The sequence below is a fragment of the Pristis pectinata genome, chromosome 8 (assembly GCF_009764475.1).
Source record: "Pristis pectinata isolate sPriPec2 chromosome 8, sPriPec2.1.pri, whole genome shotgun sequence".
Taxonomy (NCBI): Eukaryota; Metazoa; Chordata; class Chondrichthyes; order Rhinopristiformes; family Pristidae; genus Pristis; species Pristis pectinata.
Genome location: NC_067412.1, coordinates 12,184,572 through 12,202,892, shown reverse-complemented (window position 1 = coordinate 12,202,892; position 18,321 = coordinate 12,184,572). Strand labels below are relative to the sequence as shown.

Below are 18,321 nucleotides of genomic sequence, written 5' to 3'. Positions count from 1 at the left end.
CTGAGTGCTAATTTAAGGGAGCTAGGCATGGCTGTGTTACCCTAAGAGTGGTTGATTCAGGAGGTTATCTGCAAGGGCAGAACTAGCCTAGTATTTTTAACGGCCAGTATACGCTATAGAACAACGGTTCACCTAGCAATTTGAGCTGTTTCAATATGGTGAGTTTAAGTAAGTATAAACTTTGGGAATTAAAGACGTATTGTAGTTGATTCCTAATCAATAGGCTTTCAAATTCAATCTACATATTGCAATTAATACTTTCCATATTCAAAACTTTCTTTGACTGAAGCATATGTAAAAATAGTATGTTATGTGACAGACTGTCTTGTGCATATCTCTTATTAAGAATGCCACATATAGAACATGGAACATACATAGATGACTGGGTTATTCATTTTGCTGAGGCTCGTTTTGACAGTAGAATTTGTATACTATAATCGGGAAACAAAAATCAGTGATCATTTCTGAAGTGAAGATTTTTAAATTCACAAGAAACAGCATCATGAGCTATCGCAATTTATTGAAGCATGAAATATCGGTGCTATAACATAGATAGAGACATTATTTTGACTGCAGTTCAGTTGAGACATTTTGACTGAGATTGCTTATGATCAGATTCAACTTTATGGTAATAGGAAAAGCTCTTGCAGGTGATATTAATTTTCATTTGTTCACGACACGGGTCCATCCTTAATTTTCCTTGAATTGACTGATTTGGTGGTCATTCAAAAGGACAGTTACGAGTCGAACACGTAGATGTACAGGTCTGGAGCTGCACCTCGGTCAGATCGAATAAGAATAGGAGTCGACATCGCCTAAAGTTTGTTAGTGAACAAAATGACTTGCAATGACAATCCAGTGATTTTGTGGTCATACGAGCTTTTATATTCACTCCTCCATCTGTGGTGATGGATTTGAACTGAAGATGTCACTGCTATGGTATTGTATTCGCTGAATAACTGATTAGAATTCTGAAGTTTGAGTTCCACTTAAGGCTAATTTGCAATTGAGGTTTCATCTGAAGGAATATTTTATTGTACTTGCTCTGTTGTACTTGCAAGTGAAGGGAAAAAATATGAATGAGTCCTCTGGTGGGATTAAGGAGAATCTTATTCGGCAGTGAAATTCATTAACCTCATGTCTCCGTGAACAAAGAAACAAAATTAAATAATGCAAATTGAGAAATATTATTCAAAGGATTCTGAAATTACTGTAATTAAATATGTACTGATATGTCTACATTTATAAGTATCTCAAATTAAAAAAAGAGGGAGTCATGGAAATGACCAGCAGATTAGGGAGCATCTATGGAGGGACTGGAGGTAACATTTCAGGTTGATGACTTTTCATTAGAAAGGCCAACTAAGTTGTAAAATGCAGGAAAAAGAGGAAGTTCTGTGATGGGGAGGAACACAGGACTGTACAGAATGTAAATTTCCATTGAAGCTGAACTAGTCACCAGTGACCACAATTCTATTACTTTTAGAATGGTTATGGAAAAAGATAGGACTGGTCCACAAATTAAAATCCTAAATTGGGGCAAGGCAAATTTTTCAGGCATTAGACTGGAACTTGTGAAAGGTGATTGGGATAGGCTGTTGCAGATAAAGGAGAGGAGAGCTTACAGTCAACATATTCCTGTTAGAGTGAAGGGCAAGTCTTTTTCCCAGGGTAGGGAAGTCTAAAACTAGAGAACATCTAAGTTGAAAGGGTAGAGATTTGAAAGGGACCTGAGGGGACAATTTCTCACATAGATGGTGATGGGTATATGGAACAAACTGTCAGAGGAAGATGTAAAGGTGGGTACATTTACAATGTTTGAAAAAAACATTTGGAGATGTACGTGGATAGAAAAGGTTTAGAGGGATATGTGTTGTCTAAGTGAAAGTGTAGACTTAAAACTGTTCTGAATTCTGTGAAATAAACTAATCCATAATTTCCTTTGGGTGTTACTGGGATATATGCTTAGTTAACTATCACTGATGATTCCAACACTCCTACTTATGCCTCCATTAGATCAATCTTTTACTTCTTTACTTTGCTCATTACAACTTATTATCTCCCACCCTACCACAGAGCTACTTTTTTGTTCTTTCCCTGTTCCTCGGCATCTTAAAACTTGTTTAGTTCTTAATCTGTTCCAGTTCTGATGAAAGGCACAAACCTGGAATGCTGCCTCCTTGTTTCCATAAATGCTCTCTGACCCACTTAGCACTTACAATGTTTTCTCTTTTTTATTTCAGATTTCCACCTTTTTTCAGTATTTTCATTTAGTAGCACTTTTTACTCATTAGTATAATTCACAAAATGGTTAATTTTTCTTCTTACATTCCTAACTCACACATCCACCAGTTTCAATTCTGTTTTTGGTTCACCTAACAAGTAAAATCATTTCTCCGATCACTGTGAAAACTTTGGGGGGAGAAAAGTAGAGCTTTTTACTACCCTTTATGCTGTTTAATGTTCAAGTCAGTGCAGTTATTGTTACTGTAGCTCAATCAGCTAAGCATTATTTGCAGAAACAATTATAATAAGCTAATTCATATGTTCACTGAGCCAGAAAGGAATATTATATCAGTAACAAATTATGCTGGCCAGAATTGTCTGGGCCCCCCTTAACTAACATTAATTTATTGTTGTAATTGCATATGCAAATAATATGTGCTTGTAAAAGATAAAGTAATCGCAATATAGCTATGTGAATAATCTGTGTGTGATAATTGTTGGCAGGATCTCATGTTGCACTTGATGTTAGCAGTTAACAAAATAGTCCTCGCTGATGTCTCTCAGATCTATACTAGCAATGGCTTGCGGGCTTGCACATGTGATGTTATTGTATGTATACACGATTATATGACTTTCATCTCTTTCTATTGTTGATTCAAGGTAACGGGGTACAACATGGGGATTCTCCAGGCAGTAATCTCTGAGAGACTTCAACAAGCAGTCACAATGCCACTTATTACCATCCAGCAATAATTGTTCAAGTTCTGATGACTGTTTCAAGAATTGATCTGGGAAATGCCTTAAAGAATTGCTCTTCAGGTTCAGATATTTTAACCTGGTCAGTGGTTTAAAAGTATGATTGTAGAAAAACTCAATAAAGTTCTCTGATAAATCAAGCCAAGAGAGCTGCTGAAGAGGCTGAAAGGTGATATCGGGAATGTGTGCAAGTTTATTGCACTTTAACAGAAGATATTCCAGATTTGATATACCTGTGAAGGCATGAGGAGATAGCTGTATGAGTTTGTTGTACCTGAAATCCAGTTCCAAAAGCTCTCGTAAATCACTGAGGCTCTGGTTGTCGATAACAGAAATGTGATTCTTTTGCAAGAAAAGTCTTCGAAGGCTGATCAGTCCAGAAAATGTGTTTGGTTGAATTTTTGTGACCGCATTATTTTCTAAATGCAAGCTATGAAGATTAGGAAGACCTTTAAAGGTATATTCTGGTAAGTTCTTCAAAGAGTTGCTAGATAGATTAAGCACAGCTACATCACAAAGACCAACAAATGCCCCTGGTGTGATCTCCTGTATCTGATTATTATTCAGAGTGAGGACTTCCAAATGGACTAAGCCATCAAATATGTTTTCAGGAAGGCTCTTGATTTTGTTGTACCCAAACTGGAGTTCTTCCAGAAATTGGAGTTCTCTGAAGGTCCTGTGCTTTAATCTTGTGATGGAATTGTTGAGCACTCGAAGTACATGGAGGTTTACGAGTCCAGTGAATGTCTCTTCATGTAATGTGATAATGCGATTGTGGGACAAGTCTAACCATCTAAGAGATTTCATTCCCATGAAAGCTCTGGGTACGATGGTGCTGATTTGATTGTAGCTCAAATAAAGTTTCTGAAGTTTTTGCAGTTCTACAAAGATGTTCCTCTTTATGATTTTCAACAGGTTTCTGGACAGATCAAGTTCCTTTAACTCTGTCAATCTGCCAAACAGATGTGTCTGCAGGTAAATTAACCTATTTCCTGCTAAAATAAGCTCCCTTAATTTAGGCAAATTATGAAAGCTTGCTGTAGGCAACACTGCAAGATTATTCCAACCCAGATTCAGGTACCAGAGATGGGAGAGGCCAGAAAATAACATTTCTTCAATTTTGCCAAAGTTGTTGTTGTTCAGACTAAGTGAGCCCAGAAACGGAGTGTGGTGGAACACATTTGGTGCCAGGTTTTTCAGTTTGTTCCTTTCCAAATGGAGGTGGACCAGTTGCTTCAAACCATAGAAGGCGTGTTGCTCTATGCTAACTATCTGTCCTTTCTCCAGGTTCAAGAAGTTCAGATTTGGCAGGTTTCTGAAAATATGGGATGGAAGAACTGTAAGGTTGTTACAATCAAACCAAAGTGCTTTGGCATTAATTGGTACATCTTTGGGAATGCTGGTAAGATTATGAGAGCTGCAATAGACATTCAGTTCTTCACTGTAGTCGTCGAAAATGCAGGTGCACATATGAGGACATGTGAAATTTTCATTATCTGTTTGTCCTTCTGGTGGTAACTGTGATTTTGCTCCCATCAGCGAAATGAACCTCAGACAAACGATAACCAAAACCAAAGAAGTTTCTAAAAAAAAACACAAAATACAATAAAAAGTACATAAAATATTTGGTTTTGGATAATATTGTATTCTTATCCTTTTAATTGAAATAAGACGAATCATGATCTTCATTGCGATGCTTAGAACAGGGCAGAAGAAATTTACTGATGACAGGAGCATTATTAATGTATCTTACAGCCAAGGTACAACAGAGTGCAACTTGTCCTGTTCTTTTAACACCATGTTATCTGGGAACACATGCTGTGGGCAATAAAGTGAATTCAGAGATAGGTGAGAGATGATTGTCCTACAGCAAATGCATATTCCTAACAAAAATGTGTCCTTCATGTCTAAATGTGAAACATATCGAAAGCAATTAACTGCTATCATGCAGTAAAATAGCAATTTTTTTCCCCCCTAAAATAGTGAAAATAACTTGGAAGATTGAGTTGATTCTATTCTGCTATTGTAAATCACAGCCCTTTTACTTAGGGCCATGTTGAATTTTTCAGTTCCTATTAACAGATTCTGAACAATTCTTTTGATATGAAAAATCTTACCCAATTTACTAAATACAATTTAATATTAATAACTGTCCAGATAGGACCATTGTGATGAACTGTGCCAATTTTGATCATCCTTAATAATTGTAATAAAAGTGACTGATACACAGACCGATTAATCTCTGAGGTACTACTTCGACAGTTTAGATGAACATTAACGATCTCAGGGTTTTGGGCATCTGCATCAAGCAACATCATTAAAAGTGAAAAACATTAACAAGCCGTTCATCTTATTGCTGTGTTGTGAGATGGTGATGGTGTAGAATGGTCGCTGCGTTTACGTGTTCATGGAGTGGCAAGTGCAGTTTTATGCGTTAGGAGCCGATTGGTGGCCTCAAGCACACCAGTGATGTGTTTTAATGATTTCAAATGTATGGATGCAGTGTCTTTAATTACACCTTTCCAGAGTCCCCACAAAACAAAAGTGTGTGAAATACTCTAAAGCATTTCATAGACATTGCAGCCTGGTATTTTTAAAACTTCATCTGTAATTACAGTTATTATGAAGATGGACTTTTGTCAGATAAATGTCAAAGCATCACCCCATGAAGAAATGGTGCCCTTGGAGCATTATTCATTCAAATTGGTTTCTAGTTTCTGAAAAGCAAATAACTCTGAAATGACTCGATCAAAAACGGCTTTTTTCCAACAGTTTCTTTATCATTTGAAACATTCACAAGGCCTTGTTAACTGTGGGAGTTTTTATCTTTGACAAGTACTGTGAAACAGTGGATAGGAGGAAAAAAATGTAGCACTCAACAAAATGTGCACAATATAGAACTCTATTGTGCTTGCTCTATGGTCTAGAAAATAAGTAATTGCTATTGATTAACCTTCCTTATTTTCCACTCCAGCCACCTTCCCCACCACCACTCCCCACCCCCACCCCCCCAACCACAATAAGGATCTTACCCACAGATCTGCTCATTTTGTTACGAAGCTTTTCCTACTGTATATTTTCTGAATCGTCTTGTGTCCAGATTGGATAATGTAGGTGGAAAATAGAATTATTCTATACAACTTCAGTTTCATGGGATAGCTTCAGACCACTGGTTGATCAGCATGACATTCCAAATGTCTCATTCTTTTCTTAATACATAATTTTTTAACTCCCTCACTGATCAGTGACTGTGTTGATGACCAAATGGCAATGAGCCAAAATAGGGTCAGCAGAAAAATAAACATCTGGCGCACAGTAAAGAAAGAATCAATAGTATTTACTTAGAGCATCCACATGTAGCAATATTTAGCTACTTTGCTGCCACAAAGCGTGCTGCCAATGCAATGTTCTTCTCGAGGCCGGGTACATTCAGTTTATAAAAATCTGATAAGACCTCTGTCTGGCCAGCGCACAATAATTAGTTATGCAACCTTTCAGTTTTGTCCCCATTTAGCAACAATGTGAATGATAAAATTGGTAAATTGGTTTATTATTGTCACATGTACCGAGGCACAGTGAAAAACTTTGTTTTGCACGCCATCCATACAGATCATTTCATCACAGTGCATTGAGGAAGTACAAGGGTAAACAGTAACAGAACGCTGAATAAAGTGTTATACTTACAGAGAAAGTGCAGTGCAGGCAGACAGTAATGTGCAAGGCCATAACGAGGTAGATTGTGAGGTCAAGAGTCCACTTTATTGTACTGGGGGACCATCTTATAACAACCGATAGAAGCTGTCCTTGAGCCTGGTGGTATGTGCTTTCAGGCTTTTGATACTGTTAGATATTGATATTTGATATTGAATGATATTATTAGAATTTGTAATAACAGTAACTGTGATACTACCTGGTGTGATTTTTATCTGCAGTTTTTTTTTTATTCAGTTATGTGTTTTGGGTGCCAGCGTTATTTCCAATCCTTGATTGCTCTTGAGAAGGTGGTAGTGAGCTGTCCCCTTGAAGTGCTGGTGAAGATGCTCTCAAAATGTTGTTGGATGATAGGGAGGTCCAGGAGTTAACCAAACCACAAAGGAATGATGATCTATTTCTTAAGTCATGATTGTGTGCGACTTGGAGCACGGCCTTCAGATGCTTACCTTCACATTTACTTGCTACCCTCCTCCCCTGAGGAAGAGATAATGAGTTTGGGAGGTGCTGTCAGATTAGCCTAGGCAAGTAACCAGACTGCATTTTTACAGATATACTGAAGCTGTAGTGTGCTACCCTTGGAGGGACTGAATACGTAGGTTGGTAAATTGGTTGCCAATCCTAGATGATGTCAAGGTTATTGAGTGTCGTTGCAGACAGTATAAGTTTTTATTAGTTATGATGATAACAACAATGTGCATTCAAGTGCTCTGTGAGGATGTCAGAATAGCAATAGGTTAAGGGGTGAATTGAATTAATTTTTTGGAGAAATTACCTTCCTGTTATCGTGAGAAGTCACTGCAGTTTCTGTTTTCTCCATTCTTTAAGTCAAGCTCTTCTCAGGATAAATTCACTTATTTTGCCATCCAATGACTCTTGCTGTTGGTCATATGACTTTCCAATCATGCACCACTTCCAATATGTTGGCTGATTCTGTACAAAAGGGACGGGTTACACCTGAACTGCAGGGGGACCAATATTCTTGCGGACAGGTTTGCTAGAGCTGTTGGGGGGGTTTAAACTAGTTTGGTAGGGGGATGGGAACCCAAGTGATTGGTTAAAGCTTGGTGCATTTAGTGTACAAGTAGATTCAGAGTGTAGAAAGACTGTGAGAAGGATACGCAGTTGAAAGGGCAAAATTGCAGTCAGTCAGATGGGTTGAAGTGTGTCTACTTTAATGCAAGAAGTATCAGGAACAAGGGTGATGGACTTAGAGCATGGGTAAGTACATGGAACTATAATGTGGCCATTACAGAGACTTGGCTGTCACAAGGGCAGGAATGGCTGCTGGATATTCCAGGGTTTAGATGTTTCAAAAAGGACAGGGACAGAGGTAAAAGAGGTGGGGGAGTGGCTTTGCTGATCAGGGACAGTATCACAGCTGTAGAAAGGGAGGACGTCATGGAGGGATCGTCTACTGAGTCAGTGTGGGTGGAAGTCAGAAACAGGAAGGAAGCAATCACTCTATTGGGAGTATTAAACAGACCTCTCAATAACAGCAGAGACACTGAGGAGCAGATCGGGAGGCAGATTTTGGAAAGGTGCAAAAATAACAGGGTTGTTGTCATGGGTGATTTCAAATTCCCTAATATTGATTGGTCCCTCCTTAGTGTAAAGGGGGCAGACAGGGTAGAGTTTGTTAGGTGTGTCCAGGAAGAATTCCTGACACAGTAGGTCGACAGGCCGACTAGAGGAGCAGCCATTCTGGACCTGGTACTAGACAATGAACCTGATCAGGTTTCAAATCTCTCGGTGGGGGAGCATTTTGGAGACAGTGCCCATAACTCCCTGACCTTTATCATAGCCTTGGAGAGGGATAGGAGCAGATGATATGGGAAAGTATTTAATTGGGGGGGGGAATTATGATGCTATTAAGCAGGAACGTTAGTGTAAATTGGGAACAGATGTTCTTGGGGAACTGCACAACAGAAATGTGAAGGTTGTTTAGGGAGTACTTGCATAGGGTCCTGAATAGGTTTGTCCCATTGAGGCAGGGTAAGGATCGTAGAGTGAAGGAACCATGGTTGACAAGAGACATAGAATATATTGTCAAGAGGAAGGAAGAAACTTACCTAAGGTTGAGAAAGCAAGGATCAATCAGAGCTCTGGAGAGTTACAAGGAAGCTAGGAGGGAGCTTAAAGATGGTCTTAGGAGAGCTAGAAGGGGGCATGAGAAGTCTTTGGCAAGTAGCATTAAGGAAAATGCCAAGGCGTTCTACATGTATGTGAAGAATAGGAGGATGACTAGGACTGATCAAGGATAAAAGAGGAAACGTGCCTGGAGTCAGAAGTAGGGGAGATCCTTAATGAATACTTTGCTTCAATATTCACTAGTGAGAGAGACCTTGATGTTTGTATGGATGGCGTACCACATGTCGACATGAAGAAAGAGGATGTGCTGGAACATTTGAAAAACATTGGGATAGATAAGTCACCGGGGCCGGACGGGATATATCCAAGGTTGTTACGGGAATTGAGGGAAGAGATTGCTGCACCTTTGGCGATGATCTTTGCATCCTCACTGGCCACAGGAGTAATGCCAGATGATCGGAGGGTGGCAAATATTGTTCCTTTGTTCAAGAAGGGAGTAGGGATAACCCTGGGAATTACTGGCCAGTGAGTCTTGCTTCAGTGGTGGGCAAATTACTGGAGAAGATTCTTAGATACAGGATTTATGGGCATTTGGAGAAGCATAGGCTGATTAGGAACAGTCAACATGGCTTTGTGAGGGGCAGGTCGTGCCTCACGAGCCTGATTGAATACTTTGAGAATGTGACAAAGCACATTTGATGAAGGTAGAGCAGTGGATGTGGTGTACATAGATTTTAGGAAGGCACTTGATAAGTTTCGTCATGGAAGGCTCATTAAGAAAGTCGGGAGGCATGGGATCCAGGGAAACTTGGCTGTGTGGTTTCAGAATTGGCTCGCCTATAGAAGACAGAGAGTGATTGTAATTGTAGATGGAGTGTATTCTGCCTGGAGGTCGGTGACCAATGGTGTTCTTCAGGGATCTGTTCTGGGACCCTTGCTCTTTGTGATTTTTATAAATGACTTGGATGAAGATGTGGAAGGGTGGGTTAGTAAGTTTGCAGATGCCATGAAGGTTGATGGTGTTGTGGATAGTGTAGAAGGTTGCTGTAAGTTACAACAGGACATTGATAGGATGCAGAGCTGGGCTGAGAAGTGGCAGAGGGAGTTTAACCTGGAAAAGTGTGAAGTGATACACTTTGGAAGATCGAATTTGGAGGCAGAATACAAGGTTAATGGCAGGACTCTTAGCAGTGTGGAGGAACAGGGGGATTTTGGGGTCCACATCCATAGATCCCTCAAGGTTGCCGCGCAGATCGATAGGGTTGTTAAGAAGGCATATGGTGTGTTGGCCTTCATTAGTTGGGGTATTGAGTTCAAGAGGCATGAGGTAATGTTGCAGCTCTATGGAACTCTGGTTAGACCACATTTGGAGTATTGTGTTTAGTTCAAGTCACCTTATTATAGGAAGGATGTGGAAGCTTTAGAGAGGGTGCAGCAGAGGAGATTTACCAGGATGTTGCCAGGATTGGAGAGCATGTCCTATGAGGATTGGTTGAGTGAGCTAGGGCTTTTCTCTTTGGAGAGAAGGAGGATGAGAGGTGACTTGATAGAGGTGTACAAGATGATAAGAGGCATAGATCGAGTGGACAGTCAGAGACTTTTTCCCAGGGCAAAAATGACTAACGTGAGTGGGCATAATTTTAAGGTGATTGGAGGAAGGTATAGGGGGGATGTCAGAGGTAATTTTTTTTTTACACAGAGTGGTGAGTGCGTGGAACGCACTGCCGGCAGAGGTTGTTGGGGGCAGATACATTAGGGACATTTAAGAGACTTAGATAGCCACATGAATGATAGAAAAATGGAAGGCTATGTGGGAGGGAAGGGTTAGATAGATCTTAGAGCAGGATGAAATGTCGGCACAACATTGTGGGCCAAAGGGCCTGTACTGTGCTGTAATGTTCTATGTTCACTATTCCTGGCTCCTAAATGGGCTGCAATGAATTGACAATATTGAATTATGTTTCAAGTTTTCACTTCATTATCATCATATTTAATTATTTGCAATACCAAGGAGGAATTGAGCTCTAATTAGCCTCAAGATATTGATTTAAACCAAAAAGTCAAAAGACTTGCTAATTTACAGCCACAGCATAAGATTACACATATCTTGCATGTTGATTTTTCTATTCTTAGAAAACATTATATCGCTGGAGTACAATTAATCTTTTTTAAGTTACATTTATATAAAATTGATCTTTAACCTTTTGTTTTAGGTAAAGGAATTTGCTGTATCAAATTTATTTATGTTGAAGTGTTAACCGGTGGGTACTTTTCAAAAGCAATTTAGCCATCTTTAGATTTGAAAAACTCATAAATGAGTGGAATCATTCCAATAAAATGAGTAACTTTCCATCATGTACAATAACTGAATAAATATACCAGGGAAGGTCAACATAATTAAGTTCATATGTAGTTTCATCATTAAGTGTGATCCAGCTTGTTGGTAATGACGGTAAAATATTTATGATTATTGTACTTCACTGTCCACAAAAGGAGTAATCTATTGAGATTATTCTAGTTGCTATGCCCTCAAACATGAGCAATATGTCACTCTCATTATATATCTGCACTTGCATCAGACTTGAATGGGAGCAGGAATTATGTGTAAAGCACAAGCGTGTTTTTCAGTTTCAAGATTGAAAGGAGAAACAGAACGAAGAGCTTTGTCTTGAAGTAATGTTCTATTTCACTACATTCATTCTGTTAAAATTCAAAGCATAAAAATAAGTTAAAGGAGACAAAGAACTGCAACTGCTGGAAATACAAAAAACAACCAAAAATGTCAGAAGCACTCAGTAAGTCCGGCAACATCCTTGGAGAGAGAAACAGAGTCAACCTCAGGTGAGTCATAGAATATTGATCCTGTTTTGCTCTCCCCAGATACTGCCTGACCTGTTCAGTGCTTCTGGCAGTTTCTATAAAAATACTGAAAAAGAGCAAATGAAATGATTAGTATTTTATTTAATGCATTATATTGTGTAGTTGATTGGATCAAATTCAAGTGACTGGAGACATGAGACACTGTAGATGCAAATTCAAATGATTATTCTTCTTTAGAATATTAAATTGGTAAATTGGTTTATTATTGTCACATGTGCCGAGGTACAGTGAAAAACTTTGTTTTGAATGCATCCATACGTATCATTTCATTACAACAGTGCATTGAGGCAGTACAAGGGAAAACAATAACAGAATGCAGAATAAGGTGTTACAGTTACAGAGGAAGTGCGGCGCAGGGAGACAATAAGGTGCAAGGCTATAACAAGATAGATTGTGAGGTTAAGAGTCCATCTTGTCTTACTAGCGGACTGTTCAATAGTCTTATAACAGTGGCATAGAAGCTGTCCTTGAGCCTGGTGGTATGTGCTTTCAGGCTTTTGTGTCTTCTACCTGATGGGAGGGGAGAGAAGAGAGAATGTTTGGGGTGGATGGGGTCTTTATTATGTTGGTTGCTTTACCGAGGCAGCGAGAAGTGTAGACGGAATTCACAGAGGGGAGGCTGGTTTCTGTGATGTGCTGAACTGTGTCCACAACGCTCTGCAGTTACTTGCAGTCACGGGTAGAGCAGTTGCCACACCAAGCCGTGATGCATCCAGATGGGATGCTTCCATGGTGCATTGATTTAAAAATTGGTGAATATAACTCTATGGCTAAGTGAATTGCTGTCTGTCGGAAGGTTGTGGGTTAAATCCATTCCAATAACTTGAAGGCAAATACAAGCTGAAACTGTGTGGGAGATTTGGTCATTAGATGTGATATTACACCAAAGTTGCTTTTGGTTTCTCATGGGCATAAAAGATACAAAGGTATTACTTCAACGAAGGGCAGGGGGTAAGTCCCAGCTAGTATTTATCACTCAGGAGTCATAACTAAAACAGATTAGTTGTTCTGAATTGTAGTGCTATTCTGTGGAACCAGTTGAGCACAAACTAACCCATGTTCAGAAAGCCTTCATGGCTTTAGACCAGACATTGTGAAACATGCTGTACAATTGCAAGTTTGTTTTTGCTTCAATTCCTTTATGTAACATCTGTTTATCAAAAACATTTTTCTAATTCAGGCTAAGTCATTTCAAACTTGCATTTGTGATTAGGTTAACCATGCAACATTAGCAGAAACTCCTGCCCTGATAATAATCTAGTGATAACGTGATAAAGTTCAGTCAATGTTAGGAAAGCACCCCGCTAATGGTCAAGGTTACGAATGTTAAAAAAATGCTGAAAAGATCACTGTGATAATGCAGTACATGAGGACAGCACTTGCACAATTATTCTTAAAGTTAAGTGTTTTCCCTTTAATTTTACACCTGATTCTTGACTTTCCTCTTGATTGAAGTGACTCATACTGGATGAAAAATTACTTAAGCATTTTTTTTTCAACTGTACAAATCAATATGGTAAGGACAATTTTTATAACTTGAATATAGTTTTGCTCAAAACTGTTACTCTCCAGTATCTGCAGAAGGGCATGTCAGCAGAGACCATTTGATAGTGTTTGGCATTGAGATTCCTTGTGGAATTTTCCCATGTCATTGACCATGGTCACTGAGGGCAAACATAAAGATGCTACTTAACCCCTTGTCCATTATAGCTTAATACAAGGACAGTCTAGCCCATCCCAGACCTCTGCCCATAGCCCTGCATTTTATTTCCCTTTCAGGTACTTATCTAGTTCCATTTTTGAACACCATGCTTGAATCTGCCTCCACTGACCACTCTGGTAGTGCATTTCCATGTTCTAACCACCTTTTGCATATAACCTTGGGTCACTTTTTCTATTCTTGCTTCCATGCTACAGCCCTTTTTATTTCATTGTGCTGACATATCCTAATGAACCGCATTTGTCAAAGTGACTGCTAATTTTGTGCCTGAATATTGTTTCCAAAAGATTCCCTGCAGCCGAGGTTAATCTGACTGGCTTGTTGTTGGGTTTGCTCTTACATCCTTTCCAAAAAAAAATTTACACTTCTCCCTTGACCATCGCCCCTGCATCCACAGATGTTTGGAAGATTATGGTCAGTACTTAACAATATTACTTCCCTCAACAACCTGAACTGTATCCTATTTAGACAAGGTAATCTATCCACTTAAATGTAGCTGACCTTTCTAGTACAGCTCCTCTTTATCAATTTTTAACTCAGACTATTTCCCCTACAACTTCCTTTGCTCAGACCCAAGTAGCATCCTTCTCGGTAAAGACTGATGCAAAGTATTCATTTAGTATCTTGGCTACGTTCTGTGCCTCCATGAGTAGATCTTTGTTTGGATTGCTGATCTACTGATTAGTGCCTATTTTGGAATATGTTTTTATGTTTGCTGCAGTCTTAACTAAAGATCTCTCTTTGCTCCTCTTAGTTCCTTTTTCACCTTCCCCTCCAAACATCTCAGATAGCTTACTTCTCACCAGTAGCAACTATCTGACATTTGTCATAAACCCTTTATTCTCTGCTTTATTTTACTAACTCTTTGATCATCCAGGGAAATCTGCCTTTGATTGTCCTACCTTTCTCCCACCTAGGCATGAACTAAGACTGTACCTGAGCCACCACCTCCTTAAAGGTCTTTTGTTGTTCATTTAGTTTTACCAGCCAATCTTTGATTTCAGTTTACCCAGGCTGAATCCATGCAACAGAATAATGGGATATAGAAAGATTAATTGAATGGACAAAAACTTGACAACTGGAATTTAATGAGGAAAAATGTGAAGTCATCAAAAGACAGATTATTGTCTAAATGGAAAGAGACTGCAAATGAGTGAAGTATAGAGAGATCTTGTGCGTGAATCATAAAATGTTAGCAGGCTAGTGCAGCAAATATTTAAGAAGACGAAAGGCATATTGGCCTTTATTGCAAAGGGGTTGGAGATTGGAAATAGGTTGCCATACCTGGAATATTGTGCACAGTTTTGGTTGCCTTACTGCATTCCAAGGGAAATTCATCAGGCTAATTCCAGGGTTGAGAGGATTGCCCGGATGAGAGAAGCTAAACAGCTTGGGTCTGTATTCTCTCGAGTTTAGAAGAATGAGAGGTGACTTTATTGAAACATGAGAGGATCCTAAGAGGTATTGGTTTATTATTGTCACTTGTACCGAGGTACAGTGAAAAACTTGTCTTGCATACTGATCGTACAGATCAATTCATTACACAGTGCAGTTGCATTGGGTTAGTACAGAGTGCATTGATGTACTACAGGTAAAGACAATAACAGTACAGAGTAAAGTGTCACATCTACAGAGAAAGTGCAGTGCAAAAAGGTGTAAGGTCACAACAAGGTAGATCGTGAGGTCACAATCCATCTCATTGTATAAGTGAACCGTTCAATAGTCTTATCACAGTTGGGTAGAAGCTGTCCTTGAGCCTGGTGGTATGTGCCCTCAGGCTCCTGTATCTTCTACCTGATGGAAGAGGAGAAGAGAGAATGACCTGGGTGGTTGGGGTCTTCAGTTATGCTGGCGTGACTGTGTAGATGTTGAGATGTTTTCATAAGTGGGAGGATCTTGAACGAGGGGATATAGTTTCAAGATAAGGGGTCGGTCATTTAAAACCAGAGTCTGTAGAAATTTTTTCTCACAGAGGATAGTGACCCCCTATAACATTCTGTTCCAGAGCATTGTAAAGGCTGGAACATTCGAAGTATTAGATGTGGAGGTTGAAAGATCAGGGAGTTGAAGGCTGAGGGGACCTGGTACAGAGGAGGGCTAGATCAACCATAATTATATTGAATGACATGGTCGGGTGACCTCCTCTTGCTCCTATTTGCTTGTGTTCTTGTGTGCTTTGATCCCATTGAAATTGCTCTTTGTATTAACTGCTTACTTATATCTTACTGTGGCCCATATTCCTTTAAGTAGCTGCTCTGAGCCTATCGATACTATGATTGCTGATCCCTAAATGTTTCCACACTGTCATTTGCTCCACTTCTCTTGCTTTGTTCTCCAAAGCCAAGTCCAGTGATTCCACCTTCCTTGTCATGATGTAAATGTACTGGTCAAGGAAGCTCACACCCTTAAAACATTTCAAAGGTTCCTTCCCCTCCTTGCCTCTTAAATTATCATTATAAGATATCTTTATTAGTCACATGTACATCGAAACACACAATGAAATGCATCTTTTTTGCGTGGAATATTCTGGGGGCAGCCTGCAAGTGTCGCCACGCTTCCGGCGCCAACCTAGCATACCCACAACTTCCTAACCCGTACGTCTTTGGAATGTGGGAGGAAACCGGAGCACCCGGAGGAAATCCACGCAGACACGGGGAGAACGTACAAGGTCCTTACAGACAGTGGCCGGAATCGAACCCGGGTCACTGGTGCTGTAAAGCATTACGCTAACCACTACACTAATTGAAATCTTCCATTAACTCCACATTATGCCTTTTGCACATCTCTAATTTCCTTCCACTCCTTCCTGTTTCAAAAGAAGTACTTGAGGAACTTAGAATGGGAAGTTTCCTCACTGCTGAAGAAAGTTGTGGTTCTTTGTAAAAATACAGTGAGGCTAGTATTATAAATGCTGCATCTGATGAGGGCAGATGCATGGTTGCGTGGAAGTCCTAATGTGGCACTTTGAATCCACCTACTCTGATTTGTATTTCCTTATGTTAGTAATTTCACACTACTTCAGTCTGGCAGGCAGGCAAGCCCCATTGCTTATATTGTTCACTCGTGTTTTGGGTACTTTCTCCACGCATCATCAGTTTGTACTTTTAGCAACCTGTGATGCCCAAATGGGCAAGGATATCCCCAACTAAGGTTATGTATAAAAAAAATTGTCTTTTTTTTATGGATTAAACTTACTGAACCGTCAAAGTGCTGACTATGACAGGGAGCTATTAAAATAGCAGTACATTTACCTTTAATAAGACTTTGGCTCCAATGGGCAGTAAGAGTAAATATTTAAAATTTCTTTCTGCATTGCAGATTCTAACAGCTTTCAAACATAAAGGAGACCTTAACACAACCCTTTATTTATCCTTGCAACAGCATTCTTTACATGCATTCACTGCCTTATCTTAAATATTTAAATCTATTGTTAATGAACTTTGATCAAGTAAAACATCTCTTTGGCTCCCAATCAACTTTTTGTACAGGATTTATGATACTTTTTCTATTTTTTTTAGGATATCTTATCTCCTTGCCTGTGCAAGAATGTAACAAAAGTTCACTGGAGAAATGCTGGTGGTGAGACGGCTGTCAAAGAGCAGAGATTGAATAGAATGATCGTATGTTCTCAGGGTAAAGGTTGGCTCTTTAGGAGTGACACGAGGAGAAACTTCTTCATGCAGAAGTTTGTTGTCATTGACATATTCCAGATCAAGATAGATGTATTTTTAGACACTGCGGCAGGAAGGTGAATAAAATAGAAGGTAATCAGCTATAATTTTACTGAATGGCAAAGCTGGCTGAGGAGGCTGCAAGTCTACTCTCTTATTTTCTACTTCCTATAATGCAGAGTGGCAAGGTGACTGATGGTGGCCATGAGAGGGAAAAGTCCAGAGAGAGAGGTTTATTTTAGTGATTCAAGAAACAAATTTATCACAGCAAAAATGCAAGGATAAAGGAAATGTGAATCTACAAACAGGCTGCTTAAAAACTCACCCGATTGTCTTAGTTTGGAATGCTGATTGAAAGCTCACAGGGAAAGGAATAACATGGAGTTGCAATTATATAATTTGCATTCAAAAATTGTCTGTCCCATTCTCAACAAACCTGACTCTCCAACCTTTAGCATTTGTGGAAATCCTGATGTTGTGCTTTGAATCCACCCTCCAAAACTCAAATGCTAAAGATGGAAAGTGCACCCAAAATGCCCTCCAAAATCAATTGTTTGTTCAAAATGTCTTTTATTCTATTTGAAATGAGTATATAAAATAAGTATTTGGCTTTGATTGTTTTGCCTTTAAAAATGCAGTTATTTTATCATTCTTTATGTAAATGTGAAACTACTTGAAAGCAAAGTGAACACAAAAATTCGCAACCATAGAAATAAAAAGAACAGGTGTTTTTGGAATTGTAGAATAGAATAAGTTAGAAAGAGTGTTTGAAATGTTACTTAGATGTAGATACTGTAAATGGTATTTACAAATCATTGAAGATTGCATTCATTTCATCCACTTTGTGCAAATATTCAGAATCCAAATTCAACACAGAAGCACAAATTGACACATTGGGAATAAAACATCCACGCAAATGATTTAAACACACCAGGGGAGAGTCAGCAAGGTTGACCAAGGGTTGATTAAGCAAGTACAAAGTCAATAGAGAGCATGTCAGCCAGGGTGCACTCAGGGCATTGGCAACAATTCAGGTTGAAGATGATTGCTTAAACCCAGGAACAGGAGTAGACGATTTAGCCTCTTGAGCCTGCTCCACCATTCAATGAGAACATGGTTGATCTGAGATGTAGCTCCATATCCTTGTGTTTTCCTCAGATCCTTTAATAGCATTGATTAATAAAGATCATTCAACCTCAGAATTAAAATTAACAATTGATTCACTATCACTTTCTGTTTGGAGAAAAGCATTTGAACCTCTGCCAC

At 39.2% G+C, this 18,321-nt stretch overlaps 1 protein-coding gene across 1 annotated transcript; it reads right to left on the bottom strand.

Annotated features, from left to right (window-relative positions):
- Window positions 1–502: 502 nt before the first annotated feature.
- Window positions 503–6,149, bottom strand: igfals (insulin-like growth factor binding protein, acid labile subunit). The gene is made up of 2 exons (XM_052021594.1): window positions 6,015–6,149; window positions 503–4,565 (listed from the first exon to the last, which is right to left on the bottom strand). Exons 1-2 carry the CDS (start codon window positions 6,028–6,030, stop codon window positions 2,752–2,754), a joined length of 1,830 nt encoding a protein of 609 aa, XP_051877554.1. The 5' UTR covers window positions 6,031–6,149; the 3' UTR covers window positions 503–2,751.
- Window positions 6,150–18,321: the final 12,172 nt, after the last annotated feature.